We start from the raw sequence: 16,645 nt of genomic DNA on the forward strand, positions 1-16,645 counted from the left end.
GTAATAGCACAATATGCTGGAAAGTGCTGTGTTGAGCATATATCTCGTATCCGGTCAAATCGATTATCGCTGATGCCTGCTGTCGGTCCCATCGTGGCCGGATATTGGAGGTCCTACTGTACTTGGCACTGTCTTTTTATCCATCATGTCCATTGGGTAATAAACCTCGACATTAATATCATTCAACGAAAAATCATTCTTACGCTCCCCTTTCTACCCTCATTTGCCCATTTAGGAACTTTATTTTCTTTTATTTCGGTTAAGTATCACACCTCCCCTCCCACCTACACACACACACACATGGGTACCTAATCTTATGTCTGTACCTCCAGACGAAAACACTGTTTGCTGTAACTGGACTGGAAAATTGTTAAAATCTACTCCAAACTGGCAAGATGTAGACCATCCATCATACCCGACTTCACTATCACACAGACCTAATCGGTTATAAAAGAGGTATAACATGTCGTTCTAAATGGGTGGGGCTTCTAGAATATATAAAACAAATGATTACAAAAGTGCACTGGGACAACTAACAACTGAAGTCCCCAAAATATGACTGAATTAACCACTGACATAATAAACAGCATCCAAACCAATCATGATTGTATATAACCCCTTTCCCTCTTCATTTAGCGGGGTTCTTACAATCAGTGAGAATTGCCATCTTGCCATAAACAACACGATGCTCTCTTCGGACCACAACATATTTTCCTACATTTTCATGGTAGACAAAGTTATCAGGACTGAGTTGACAATAAAAGACAGGCATGAAATGTTGGATTACATTACATTGCACCAGCTGTCATCTTTTGATTTAGATTCTTCTACTCGTGCGGGGCGAGGCGGAGAGGGGGAACGTTTTGGCTTGGGCTTCTCGATAATAATCTCCTCGTTCTTAATAGCTAGATTGTAGGCATTCTGATCGCAAGTCTTCAGAGTCGTCCACAGAAACTGCAGCAGCTCGATGTCCTTCTCGACGTCTTCCTCGTGACTATCCTCTCTATAATTTGCCAACAAAAGGATTCTTTTTTCGTCGCCGACGAAGTGTTTGACACTCTGGACTACATTCCTGGGGTTTTGGTATTCATCCCTGTGAGTTACGACGAGCAGTGGTGAAGACGCTGCGGGGAAATTCAAGAGACATCTTGAGTGGAGATTGCGTAATGTCCCGAAATTGACGCAAGCAAATTTTTGATATCGCGCAAAGTGATCCAAAGTAAAAGCAAGTACGATCTTTAATCAATAGCCTCAAAACCTATTTCTTTCCATCTTTGTTCAACTTCGGGACAGTGTGACGGATGCATATTAAAAGGGAAGCTTCAAAAGATAAGTCGAGATGGAGGGTCTACTCGTAAAGCACACACCAACTTTAATATCATACACACACAACAACAACCACTTGCCAACTTTTCTTGGCAAAGAGGGTTTTTTTATTTAATAACTATTGTAAATGAAAAAATGAATGAATAAATAGGAACGTCACATACACACACACACACACACACACACATACAGCATGAATAAATCGTAAATTATATAGAATACATGTGTGCCTTTATGCATATAATACATTTATATGAACGTGTATTTTGTGTGTGTGTTTGCGTTGACTAATGTGAGATAAAGTGTGGGATGAAAAGAGATGAAAAAGTCTCTGAGTCATAGTTGCACAATGATTTGAGAGTTTGGCACTCCATCCATCTGATCATTATCTTTGTATGTTCCAAATTTGTCGCCATATATATGACTGAAGCGCCTAATTATTCAAATTTCACGAGTATACGATCTTTATTCATCGAAGTAGCTGTGTCTCGTCACCACAGCTCAACAAGATACAGATTATTTGACTTCAATGTTTACATAATTGTACCTAAATATAGAAAGAACAAAATAAACGTACCATGAATTTTCTTCACCTCTTGGAAGAAGTGATGGATGAATTTGTTAGCTTCAAGCTCGCCAATCTCCCTGCAAATGAAAGCAAGATTTTTTTTTTTATTTATGACACAATGTACGAATAACTAACTCTTCATGACAGAGAAATAAATCAAAATCATTTTTATCGAAATCTTATAACAACCAAACTATGTTCGCTTAATCATGTCAATAAAGTCACCATTTCTATATAGCCATTAAGTATATGTATATATATATATATGTGTGTGTGTATGTGTGTGTGTTTGTGTGTGTGTTTGTTTAATTAGAGAAAAATAATCTGTCAAACACAAGTCCTCCTCAGAGGTTATTCCACCATATATACCATTGTGTCTAGTCTCTCCTTCTTTAATGTCAGCTCTCCTGCATTCTTGCAGGTATGATAAAAAGAATGAATAATTTCAAGCTTTTTTTTTTAAACGAATACAAAGAAGGAGCATTTTTTTATGTGTGGACTAAGGGAGTTCCAGAATCTTGGACCTGTATAAATAAATGTCTTGTTTGGTAACTATGATATGTCAGGTTACGAGGAAACATAGAATCAAATATAAGCGGAAGACAGATGTTATTATAACTATACATAAATTGTCCTAAAGGAAATAAGAACAAGTCTTTAATTGTCAAAATCTTATTTTCAAAAAAACAAAGAAGCCGTATGAATGCCTTCTTTTTTAACAATAAAACCCTATCTAATAATGTTTGATGCGTGTTTCCCCATGCTAAATATCCGTAATTTAAATAAGGTAATATCAAAGACGAATACAGTATAAATAATGAGTGTTGGGGAAGAAACAATTTAAACCTATTATTGACGCCTATATTGCGTGAAATAATTTTACAAAAATAATCTATATGAAATTTCCAAGAAAGTTTATCATCTACTGTAATTCCAAGAAATTTTGTACATGAAACACTTTCTAAAACAGTATCATCAAAATAAATATCCATATTCAAATTATCTAAAGTGTTGCTAAAAACATATACTTGTTTTTATTAATATTCAGGGACAGCTTATTAGCTTGTATCCAATCACGTAAATTTTGTAACTCCGAATTTACTGTGTGCACAAGGATATTTGGATCTTCATGTAAAAAAAAAAAAAAAAAAAAAAAAAAAAAACATTTGAGTCATCGGCGAAAAGTATGAATGATAACACTTGGGAGAAAGCACAAAAATCATTAATATAAACAATAAACAACAACGGCCCCAATATACTGCCTTATGGCACGCCATCAATTAATTCTCTCATATCAGAGTTATAATTGTTTATTGAAACATATTGTTTACGATCAGTTTGATAACTCCTGAACCACTCCATGGCCTTCCCACGTATACCATAGTGGGACAACTTATAAAGCAATATATTATGATTAATAGTGTCGAAGGCCTTGGAGAAGTCCAGGAAGAGACCGATCAAATAAGAGTGATTATCTAAAGCATGTGCTACTTTATCAATGAAATAAAAAAATGCAACTGTTAATTTACGTTTTTGCAATTATTACAAATATGTTCTGCTCATACATTGCATATATAATTTGTATAGAATATGAGGCAAAATAACACGGATGTAAAAGTCATCACGACTTTTTTTTTAATGAAATGTGCGTTTTCTGCGATTTGAATCTTATGAATATCGCATGCTCAATGTTATGTTTAACCTCGACAGCTGTTCACTGTAACTGTAAGTATGTCGTTGAAATATTGGGGGATTTCCGTAAGTACGTACTATCTGAAAACACACTTAACCTATCGCGAGTTGAAAGTTTACAGCAATTTATGTCATCCTGTCCTACCTATGGCAGCAACTAATAGATAAGATTAGTTCAGACTTCGGTTTCACAAAAGGAAGCAGCCTTAGGATTCTTTTTTTATTGATCCGGTATAGAGTGCATCACGAATTTACATTGTACTTTCAAAATTCGTATGCTTGGTATAACAATAGTGCATAAGCCTATAATATAGGTTGTATTATAGACTTATACCAAATAACAAATAGAGTGAATTCTAACATACTCCATTTTTGTCTAATCATTTCGAATACATGTAAATGCATGTAGGATCTCCGTCTTTTACTTTCTAGGGGATGTTTAACTCACGTTTTGTGGTATACTAAGATGGCGGCGTGGCATTCTTTAGACTTGTCTTTCACTATCTTATGTTCCGTGTCCATGCTTCTGCAACCATCTGAAAAAAAAAACACAAAAATCAGTATGGACTATACGTGTTGATATTATTAAAGCCACTAATACAAATGTTTGGTTCAAACATCTTATCTATACGTGCTGCAATAATTGGCGCAACGATGAAAATGATGTGCATACATGCTAACATGTGTATGTTCATCGTGTAATATCAAATGGGTTAGTCAAATACCGGTAAGTGATTGGCTAAACACAGTCACGTGATGGAGGCACATTCAGTATGTTCGCCCATGGGCAGAACATTTCGTAATGTTCTCCCATGGGAAAACATTTTCACGTAACAAATGAAAGAAGGACCCGCGGACAGTGAATTTGGCTCTGCGCGAGTAATCGAGTGTGTTTTGCTGGTGGCTGACGTTGACATATTTGACTAACCCATATAATAAACAGATGATGACTTTTGTGCGGGAGGATATAAGTCCTTCGACTTAGTCTTAGGACTTATAACCTCCCTCAATAGCATTTCAAACCCTTCGGGTGGAACATTCGGTATATTCCCTCCCCCGCCAGTCATCATCTTATATATTGCACGCATCTACTCTCAGTGAGGATTGTCTTAAAATTGCATAGACGGTACAAGCCCTATACATGCCTTAATTGATTCTCCCGGCAGGGCAAATGGTAAAGTATCAGCTGATACCTATGGTAAAAAGGTTGAAAAGCATGAAAACTTTTTTTTTTTTAATAATCCACAGTGTGACATACATGAACTCTAAAAATATAACGCTTCGATTGCTAGTATCTTATTACTAAGTACAATTGAATCATAGACTGTGGTTTAAAGACAATGTTAATGTCGTGATAAGGAAACTAATTCTAGAAATGACGATGGAAAGGGGATAAAAAAATAACTTCATTAATCGCTCCCCTTTCTCCTCCTATCTACATCCTCGTGTTCCCCTTGAGTAAGAATATGACGTTGGACGTAGAACTTACTGATTTCATCTTTAATCCGGTCTAGTTCATCTAAGTCAAAGTTCTGCATTCCCCGGTTGTCCTGCACTGTGATGTAGTCAGTCAACGGGTGATGGTCACGCTGTTTGGTGTGACCTCCCCCGCTCTCAGCAGTTCCTTCAGCTGCTACATTGTCAAAGATTCCTCCTGTAGGAAAGGCACGTTCAAACAACAAACATTGATGGTTAATAAGTCAGCAAGATATTCTAGACGAGTTAGTGATCGGAATAACAGACTTCTTTTGAAAGACAAAGAAACAGGTAACTGCGGCCACTTTTTGACACCCTTTAATTGCTAACAATCATACCCACAACGGAAACAAACAAACTTTGAATAATGAAGGAAATATAAGTAGGACTAGGTGAAAAATTAGCTAACAATGAAAGTAGTGAAACAATAACATGAGAAGACAGAGAAATAACAATTTAGAAAGCTGTATGTTCATGAAACAATCTATCTAAATTCGTAATACATGATGGGCCAAAGGGAAAGAAAGTCAATACAATGAACGTGCATGTGGCCAGGAGAGTGCATGCAATGACCGTTGGTCATGACTATACAATAACCACTGAAACATCATCACACACACACACAAAAAAAAAAAAAAATCATAAGTATTTCATTATTGCATGTAAGCCATATCTAAAGTGTTTCTCTTCCTGGTCCCAGTTATAATTATCATTCATATTCTCGATTGCCCTTTAAATTCTTACAACAGAGATAAATATTATTCACATGAAATTTCTGGTGAAGTGACGTAGATAATGCTCAAGTTGGACCAAAAAAAAAAAAAATCGTTTGTACGTATTCAAGGGACTCACGAACTGATGCGCTTTTGATTATATACATGAGCATATATGAATTATATACAAACCACAATTCTCTTCTCATTAGTCAAATAATCAGTATTCGACATCCGTGGGTACTTAGAACCTGCAAATGTATTTCTTAGTTCGCCTGTAAAAACCTTTTGTCTTTTACTTTTAAGCGTGATTCCCCCTGACGGGTGCGTTGAAAGCATTACTGACGGCTCCTCATCGGCGTAGCCAGGATTTGATCTTGGATGGGGAGGGGGCGGCTAGTATGCGAGAGAGCGGGGTGTCCCCCCACGGTCAGACCTTTTTGCCTTTTGATGTTGTAAACGGTGCAATTTGTTGCATGTTTTTGCATGAAACAGTCCCACTTGTTTAAGTTAATAGTTTGTTTTGAAGTAGATTACTATTGAAAAATACAGTTGCCTATAAAATTGTATCATTTGAATAAACCACTTGTATTAATATTTACAAGGAATATCATAATCGCTACTAAGCAATCAAACAGAAAAAGCATGCACACGAGAGTGTAGATAAGGGGTATCTTTCCTTCTACACGAAGGTGATTTTGCATTTTCAGGCCTGATATTAAGCGATCTGGTGCAAACTGTTGGTGCTTTTTTGTGCTTTTTTCTCCCTCCCCCCCCCCCCATTCACACAAAAATAATGAAAATAATTAGGGTTTATTCAGGGAAGTGTTAATAGCTCAATCACAGAATTTAGCTCTTATTCCACGTGTGCAATCATCTCTGCGTATGTACAAAGTCTATTGTAGTGAGGTAGAGGGGGTGTGGGAGGGGGATGCCCCTCCCACTCGACGGAGGTTTTACTTTTTAGAATTGAAATAAAGCGATCTTAAGTACACTTTTTTGTGTGAAATTCGGAAACTGTCATTCCCCAAAGTGTACTAAGTCTATAAGTCTAATAGAGGGGACCGAGAATTGGGAAGGTGGCATATAGAGCCTACCCCTTTTGCATGAGGGAACTTTTGAGTTTTGTAATATAAATGATAAGTCCTGTGCACTCAGAATTATTTAAATGTTTTTGTAAACCTCACAAGTGTACTAAGGCTATGGAAAGGGGTACAGAGAGAACGGGTTTGCGAGGGGGTATCCCCTTCCCTAGCGATAGAGATTTTGCAATTTTGGAATTGAAATTCACCGACCTGGCACACACTTTGAGTGAAATATTGAAGAAATTATGATCTTACTTGATAAAAGGTTGAAAGGGAGATCCGCTTCATGCACTTGCATACAGTATACAAGCAATTTTTCCTTCTTTTCCGCCTTACAAATCCCCGGTCAATTTCTTTTTTTGAGGGGGGGGGGGGGACGACCGCCTCCATCTCCTCCCCCCCCCCCCCCCTTGCCTACGCCGGTGCTTGGCTCTCTTTACTTTTTTTTTTTTTTTTTGGCAGGCTTATAACAAACAAATCAGTTCGAAATGTTCGGAGAAAATTGCTTTGCATAAAGAGGAATGTGTATTGATTAACGGTATGTGTTGTAGAAATATTTTTCGCTGGAAAAACAATGTTTCGCTGGAAAAGTAACACATAGGCATGCTCAGGACTATTCTTCCATACAATATCATGAATTATCTCAACATCTTACCTTATGATACATACAATGTACTTATGAATTGAAGAGGAATGATCGTGCATGAATTCATCAACGACAGCTCCATACAACACTTGATGAAGACTTACCTTTAAAAGCAAAGAAGAGAGAGTTAATGAAGGCCGATTTTCCTGCGCTCATCTGCCCGAATAGATTGATGTTGACTAGCTTCAGGTCGCCAAGGTTGATTTCCCTGGCACTTCCCGGTTTGTAGCTACGAATTTTTTCTCGAAGCTCCTCTCGAAATCGTTCTATGTAAAAAAGAAAAATAAACACTAAGGACTAATAAAGCTTACTGGATTTATGTGGTCCGTCTTTGTCTACAAGACATTAAAGCTCACAGATCTGAAAGCAATAATTATTGAAAAGATACGTTCTATTGAAGGAAATTAGAAGAACAGTTTGGTAATTCGGTGTATAGTATCAATCATGTACTCACCGGGAACTATAAATACATTATAATATAACAAAACCAACCACGTTCACGACAGCTTATATTCTACTCTCTGAATTTCGATTTGACTTTTGACTTGATTTGATTGAAATAAAATCCATTGGAAATAGAGAAATGCACATGAACTTTGATGGCTTGGTACTAATTAGATTAGTTTCACGAACACAAACTTGTGTACATTTTAAAGAGTATACAAACATCTAACAAGCTGTGAGATCTTCTCTGCGAGATTATGTAAACTCACGTTACGTTTTTTTTTTTTTTTGTCAGACTCCGTGGAAGCTGAGATACTTGTCTTAACACTAAAATGATGCATACTAGATAGCTTAAAAATAATAAGCAAAAAGTGCAGTGAAACAGAAAACCTGATTAATTATGATGCTATATTGTAGACATTCTATGAGCACCTGGACCGGAGTAATTAGTTTCGATATTTTAATCTTGAGATAAAGAGAAAAATACAGTATGCCTATTGCCCACACAAGCCCTCGTGCAATATAATGTCCCCCCCCCCCAAAAAAAAAAAAAATACAATCGGATTTCCGCATTGATAACTGCCGATATTGTTAAGCTGTCCAAATGTTATTTCAGGGTCTCAAAATATAACATCTTACCTTTATTTTGCAGGATATCCCATTCAATTTGGTCAAGTGCTCACAGAGAAATGTGGATCATGTGGAGCATGTCATGCATGTTGGTCTGTGATTCTTCCAAGCTTAGCAAATTGGATGCAGCTCTTGGAACTGCATATCAATGTGTGAACACAATGGGCAGAACTCGGAGGGAAGTGATTCCTGACGTACTCTACAAAGATCCCCATTTTTCTTTAACCGCTGAAGCAAATCGGATGGTGTTTGCTGTAAGATGTGGGTAATAAGTAATGGTTCCATGCATGGATTGATACATTATTTTTAAAGTTATTATTCCCGAGGTTCTCGTACTTTATGTATTTGTTTATTTTTGTTGTTGTTGTTGTTTTGTGGGTTTTTTTTTTTTTTGTTTTTTTTTTTTTTTTTGTTTTTTTTGTTTTTTTTTTTGGGGGGGGGGGGGGACAGACGGTACATGATGTCAAATTACCCCTCCGCTTTATGAGTGGAATGTCCTTCTCTGATGGCTTCTTCCAGCATGGAATCCATGTCAATCCTATACAGTTTGTCAGAAATATAGAGAAAGAGAAATAACACGATATGAAGTAGTCAAAATTCTTTTAGTTGGTTTGTTTGTTGTTTTTTTTTTTTTTGTCTGTTTTAGGAGGGCTTGGGGACTGTGCAATCTTGCAATAATTCGAGGCTACATATACAGAGCGTATTCAGTAGAGCCATGGGCAATGTTAACAGATCTGAATGAAATCCGGTTTAAGTTTAATGGTTTCTGGAAACCATCATAAAATGCGTCGCAAAACTTTTGTATGTTTTCCTTTGTTTTTGATTTTTGTCTTTATCATTACACCCCTCTTACACATATGAAATACATTGTGACAATAAAACACCCTGTAACTTACCAAGAGTAATGTTATCAAATACTTTGGATTAAATCTATGACAAAATGATGCTATTGGAGTAGTCATTATGAAGAATCAACCAGTAGTCCCTATATCATCATCCGCACCGTAGCTCATTGAAGGAACAGTCTCTTGCAAAGTGTGTCAGCTCGTATAGGCTCCTACAGTGTAATGCTACTTTGGGCATAGATACGATAAGAAAAATGACGTCTTAACATGAGACTACCGATACTTTTTTAATTTGATTTTGGTTAAAGAATAGGTATACTTTGATGTCTGAAATAATTGATTTCCCCCAGACTTGTACAGAGGAGTATTTTCTGGCCAGATATCGACTATGCACTCTTTAAGTTTAATAAAGGATTCTCACAACAATGCCGTCATCTATACTTCAAAATTTGAAACTTACTCTGATCAAATTGCGAGAAATTGAATCCAGATACACGAAGATACAATTGAAATAATGAACATCGTTAAGTGTACAAAATGTATAGTCAAATGTTGCAGTAAGTTACACTTCCCACGTTTTGACATAAAAATGCACAGAATATGACATCATAAGTACAGTTCAAAGTCATGCAAAGACATGTGTAATTGATTTGCATTGATTCCATGGTTAGTCTATAGCAGCATGTGTGGTAAAGAATTTTATAATCGACTATATCTTTTGATGAAACGGGGGCTCTGTTTTGAGGTCGGTGGACTCGTTTTGTAGGTCTTACAAGATCCCCGTTCTAGGCCATTCTATTATGTTTACGAGGTGACAGGGGATTGAAACTTAAATTCATTCATTCACTCATTCATTCATTCATTTTATTTCCACACGGTCACTTGTTTCAGTCACAGGCTGTTCTTCAGATAAGGCCGTGCATTAATATGGTTTGATAAGAGCTTGTGTTTACCATTTTAAGCTTCCCGCGTGCGGACCACAATCTCGCAGAAGTTAACCCATGACTTATCTTTTTTTTTAACAAAATGTCGATTGATGATGCTTAATAGTTGTTTGAATACAAATGATATGACGCCTTTATGACGTCACAGTCGAGATATAGTACGACAACTATACTACTCGGCGCTATTCTTAAGGTGGATGTGATAAAGACACTATGAAGAATAACACATTGGTCTCAGTGAAAAACTACAAAAATAACTATTAATAAAAGGATTCTGCCAAATAAAAAATAGAAATGATTATGCAGGTAAATGCATACCACCTATTTTTACAAAGAAATTAAGAGTAATTCACCTGAAATCTCGAAATCGGCAAAAGCACAATGAAGTATAAAAAAGAAAACTAAAAAAAAAAAAAGAAACAAGCAAATTGACATAGCATACTCTCAAATATGACATAATTATTTACCTTCAGGCATGATTTCTGGTCTGTACTTCTGCAAAAGCTTTCCAGTTACCAGAAAGAGTACTATTATTACTAGGACCAGAATGAACAACGTCAGTCCGATTCCGAGCCCCATTCTGTTTAAACCTGATGAAGTGTCCTTTTCTTCTGTAAACGTAACAAAGCCCACAATAAACGATTGATATTAATGAACTTGTAATTTTAGGATGAAGAATCCCCCATTAAAGCACTATCCAATCCAGTTGTGTATAGTAAAAAGTTAAAGTACATGAAAGAGGAAGGAATCTCATAAACGGACGGGTGAACTGAGCATTTACAAATTGAAAGGAAAGCAACACACAGAATAATGTGTGGAAAAACCGATAAGGTATTATGATATACATATTTTAACTGCCAATATAAATTATGATATTTATATGATTTCTATACCCATGCAGAACCATTATCATCCCGTTTGAGAATTGAAATTGCTAAATTTCTGGGGTTTTTTCTTCTCTTCTTCAAAATTATATAATATATATGTATACATATTTTGTATTTTTGTATTTCTTTTGCTGATGAAATGACATATTTCAATCTAGATCGCTGCATTTGCATTTCTTTATAGTTTTCCTCTGTTGTACCTTAAGGCAAAGTTGTTGTTGTTGTTGTTTTTTTTTTTGGGGGGGGGGGACAAGTAATTAGTTATAATCAGAATTTCTTTTTTCTTTTGTTTTTACACACAGACAAGCATATGCATTTTCACACAATCAAATGTCACATTACTATTTTCAAATGTCTTAATTTCTGTATCCTGTCGAGGGAGTCAAATGCAAGTTGATGCACTATAATGTAAGCCTTTAATTATATGCAATGAGCTTGTGTGATCTTGTTGCTGTGATATGATATAAAATTGTAGATTTGAACGAACTTAAGCAAGAAACGGTTAAACCAATATCACATTCAGATAGATTACGTTATAGACAAATTCCCTTTTGGAACAGCGAGTATCCATGCGTCTGAAATATGGTTTTTATGATTTTGAATGATAACATTATTTACCAGAAGTGCATCTTAAAGGTAGGGAATCCCATTTGCATGCCTTAAATGAAGAGTTGTATAAATACAGTGGTATGTTGAAGAGAGTATCATTTTAGAAACTCCCATAAAGTATTGAAAGTGGAAGGTAACATTTAGTACATTTTTATTGACCGTTAGATTTTGAATTGAATTTTTTTCGGGGCTCACCATAAATTCCAGTACATTACTAGGCTACCTTTGCAGACCCATGCACTGCATGTGTGTCCATCATGTATATTTTATGAAGAAAGTTCATCAAAACTTACAATCATTTCTATATACATTCTTGCCACACACTCTTTATGTTATTACATCAGCTCTTATAATTTTAGATTTGTGTTTATAGATAAAAAACACAGAAGATTGCAACAAAAAGGCTTAAGTGTGGCTGACACACAGAACTACTGAGTAGTTGAGTTTTGTGTATTATTCAAATTGTAGATAACTGCTGACTTCCAAATTTCTCAGCAGTGGCCTAAACAAGTCCCCTGAGGTTCATATTTAATGTTTTGCTGCATTTTGGGAGGTCTGTAAAAGGTATTCCCTACCTTTAAAGGTCAGAAATAGAATTGACAACACTGCCTTTTAGAAAACTATTATTCAGCTGTCTTTAACCTCACTCTGTGCAAGAGTAAAAAAAAAACAAGGAAAAGAAAACAAAAACCTGATAAACAATCGCCAGGTCTTGCCAACACACACGTATGTAGCGTACAATATACATATTCATATAATGTATTGATATGTTTGTCTTTATATAATGTTGTTACATATACAATATACGTGATTAAGTATACCATAATCGTATAAACCTACATATATATATATATATATATATATATATATATCTCATATAAATACTATATATATATATATATATATATTATTTATATTATGATTATATCAATTATGTTATATGCGTGTAAGTATTGTTGCATAGTATTTTATAGTACAGTATTGTACTAACAGTATAATAATGTATCGTATAATGTAGAATAAAGAAAAGATTCTTAGTATAAACACATAATTAAGTACTAACGTGACTAATAGAAGTAAATATTTCTTAACTGCCCACCTTTCAAAGGTAAAACAGTGATAACCTTTGACGAGATTCCGTTCACGGGATCACCTGATGCCGTACAGGTGAAGTTTTGTTCAGTGTCGTGACTGGCTGTAACGGTTATCGTCTCGAATCTTTCGAAAGTCCCGTCTGGTGAAGAGGACTGGCTGGACCTCACTGGAGGCAGTGCTCGACCCGATTTGATCCACACGAGTGACACGTTTGGCTTGAAACCCGTGAGCCGACAGTCGAGATGAAAAGTTGGGGCTTCCTTCGACGTTTGGATAGTGCAAGGACTCAAACCATGAACCACTTCGACACATTGTTCGATGATATGTTCCTTAGCCATGGCTGATAGTAATTATAAAAAGAATAGCAATAATGAATCCGACTACGTTAACGAAGACATTATCTCACATTATAAGAGCATTAAGAGAAAAAAAAAGTGAAACTCATTACCATTACGATATCAATAAAACTCTTCAAAGACTAGTCCCGAGTATACTTGGGCAGGACTGGTGTCCGAGGGGAAAGGCGTGCTATAGCAAAATCTGTTCGCCCTCAACAGATTAAAATAGCAAGATACAAAATGTTTGTCTATACTGATTTACCTGCTCGCTGAGTAAGTCTAAACTACGATCATGTTTGAGATATACTAGCAATACAAAGTAAACAAATACAAGATGAAGTTCGTGGCCACTGTAACACATTTCAGGGTGAAAATGAAACAAATTATTTATTGTAGCGCGCACGATAACAAAAATGTTAAATTAATATCTTGTTTCCATCGTATTTTGTTGACTTCACAAGTTTAAGATTGTTATGGTTTAAAAGAATGAAAGAAATCTGAAATAAATTATATTATGTAGGCATCTCAAATGTATTAATGTTTACATTCTGAAAAACTATTGACATCTCTTCATGCTTTCAAGAGACAATAATAATAATCAGATTCGGTTTTTTTTTTTGTTTTTTTTTGTTTTTTTTGTTATACTGCATCATCGGTGTGCAATGGCCATGACAGGAATGGGCACTTTACATAAAGAGATTCGACAAGAAAAAACGTTTTAGAACTTTAAATGAAATAGAAAAACACTTATTTCTTTTTTGCGTGAACATAATTGGTACCCAATTAGACACCTGAAATCCATGCACACTAAGATATAGTGATTGTATTGACCCTCATAAATGAATAAACATAATGTATGTATTTGTTTTAGAATTTTAAAACGAATAAGATCTTTGTGTTATCAGGTACTTTTTAATGTATTATTTTTGTGAGCAAAATGTTGCAATTCAGCCGTTTGGTTGCGAGAACGTTTTTTTATCTAATAAACCGTACCATGCCATACCATACCATACCAAATTAGGCACAGGATATCTGTAACATTGGCCGAATGCTTTAAAATAGTTAACTATTTTGTTCCCCCCCCCCTCCTCTTATTAAGATCAAAACACTCATCTTGAATAACAAAAATCAAACACAAATGATCGTTGTAAATGGTCGCATATTCCCCTGACAGTCTAGAAGTAATTTGATTGTGTTTACTGGTTACACTAATTGATTCATTTTATTCATAACCAACCAGTGAAACCAGTCTTGATTTTTACGTACATGTTTCAATTATGGGCACTTCCAGGAAAGAAAATAGACAGTACTAATAACAGATATCAACACAATCAGACTCCATGGCTATGCTTGGATAAAAAAAAAAAAAAAAAAAAAAAAAAAAAATGCGTCAAATTGGCCAAGGAGGGTCATGAAATACAATGTAGTTTCTGAAGTCACTTTCCTTTTTCTTAGCATGATGTCGCTTTACAATAAATCTGATTACAATAACACTTTTATATTGTACTCAGAACGCACCATTCACGGTAAGAAATGTTGAATTCGAGAAATCACTGAAATCTAGAAACACCACTTGGCATTGGTAGTAACCCTCATCTCGCACTTCTAGGTTGGTAATTATGAGGCTGTAGTCCTCTTCCATGTAGAATCTTTCTATCCTGCTCGTGAATTTCCGCTCAAAGAATGTAGCTAAGGTCAGCGTCTGTCCTGGATTCGTCATGTTCTCCTTCGCCCAGTACACAGCTTGCGGTGTTCCTTCAAAGATGCATAGCAAACGCGTGTTTTCATCTTTCCATCCGATCGCGGTCGGGACGGTGCCTACAGTGCCTGGATAACGTAAAGAGTATGTATGTTTGTATGTTAATGTATGTATGCATGTATGTATATATGGTATATGTCTATATATATATATATATATATATATATATATCAATCATATATATTCTACATAGGAGAATGAGACCGTCTGGACCACTTACACAGTCCTAGCACAAAAATAACAACAAACAAAAGCAGGCACTAACACAAACGAGGGAAAAATCGATTTTAGTGTTGAGATTCACTTCGATGATCTATAAAAGAAAAGTGATATTCAACTTTCACTACAGGATGCGGTGTTGATATTGTGCTAAGCCCGACAGTTTTGTCATTTGTTCTGGCCCCAAATTACTTTGACTCTCAGAGTTCTTGGAATTTCTGTCGGAATTGGAATGCGTAATCAGAATATTGAATTATCGGATTCTTCAGCAAGGCAAGACAAACTGAGCAAAATTTTGGAGTCGTTTGGATACACTCAACCGCACCTGTATTTCAGGTAGTTCATAGTACTTCGAATAATCACGATAACCAATCATGCTTATATTAACACAAACCCTCGATAGTCACCGATGAAGCTGGGTCAAAGAACTGACCACTGTAGAAGGTTATATCTATGATATGCCTGGAAAAGAGGGGAGAAAACTGTGGAAACTGTCGAGAAGCTGGTATGACCGCCGAAAATCTGACTCTAACTAAAGTATTATGTATTGATATACTATGCAAGGCTCGACACTAACGGTGGCCCGGGGCCGTCAAAAAAAAGAAAGTCGGGCCACCAAATTTCAAAAAAGGGCAAATTTGGTGGCCCGCCTTGGGCCACCAAATTTTTTTGAAAAGTATGTCAATAAATTCGTAACTTTTTGCGCCGGAAATTAGCAGTTAAATTTGTTTAAAGGATGGATGAAAAGGACTGAATGAGTGCCTGAGAGTGAGTGTTGCGAATTTGTTAAGGTTTATTTATGAGTAGATGTCCAACTTACAATTCTTACTATGATAAAACTTAAATATTTGACTCATTAAGAAAACACGACTTTTCATGTTTTTTATTGGTTTTTTTTTTTTTTTTTCGGGTGTGGAGCCCTGTATTATGTCACCATCAAAGTACGCTATACCCATAACCTACATAACCTGTTCTGTCAAGACCTTACATTTCTCTCCAATCTAATGAAAAAAAAAAAAATTAAAAACATTAATCAATTTGAATCAGGTAAAAGGCATAATATGATGGGTATGTCAAGCCCGTATAGAGTACATAAAACTTGTGTAGCAACTGATTATACCAATACAGATGGCAAATGAAAGCCATTTCCAGACTAATATTAATCGGCATCTTAGTTCAGTTAAGTAATTTAAAATATCCTTCCGGTAATGCCTAAATTAATAAAGCAAAAACACAGCAGGTAATCAACCCAGCTCTCTAAAGGACGGTAAAGCAGGGAATTTAAAAAAAAAAAAAGCATGTAAAAAGGACGCACGTTTAAAACATGAATACCAGTACAAAGTTCATTTACGAGTCTCAGCCATTTCTT

The 16,645-nt window shown here is 35.7% G+C and overlaps 1 protein-coding gene across 1 annotated transcript; it reads right to left on the reverse strand.

The window, feature by feature from the left end:
- Positions 1–742: 742 nt before the first annotated feature.
- LOC140245872 (uncharacterized) lies at positions 743–15,738 on the reverse strand (the record flags this gene model as incomplete). The annotated part of the gene is made up of 10 exons (XM_072325356.1): positions 743–1,124; positions 1,904–1,971; positions 4,035–4,122; positions 5,076–5,240; positions 7,611–7,772; positions 9,053–9,118; positions 10,837–10,980; positions 12,965–13,300; positions 14,817–15,125; positions 15,671–15,738. Coding segments are annotated over 10 exons (1,747 nt in total), but the record flags the coding sequence as incomplete, so codon positions are not given.
- Positions 15,739–16,645: the final 907 nt, after the last annotated feature.

Source organism: Diadema setosum, unplaced genomic scaffold (assembly GCF_964275005.1).
Source record: "Diadema setosum unplaced genomic scaffold, eeDiaSeto1 scaffold_48, whole genome shotgun sequence".
NCBI classification, from domain to species: domain Eukaryota; kingdom Metazoa; phylum Echinodermata; class Echinoidea; order Diadematoida; family Diadematidae; genus Diadema; species Diadema setosum.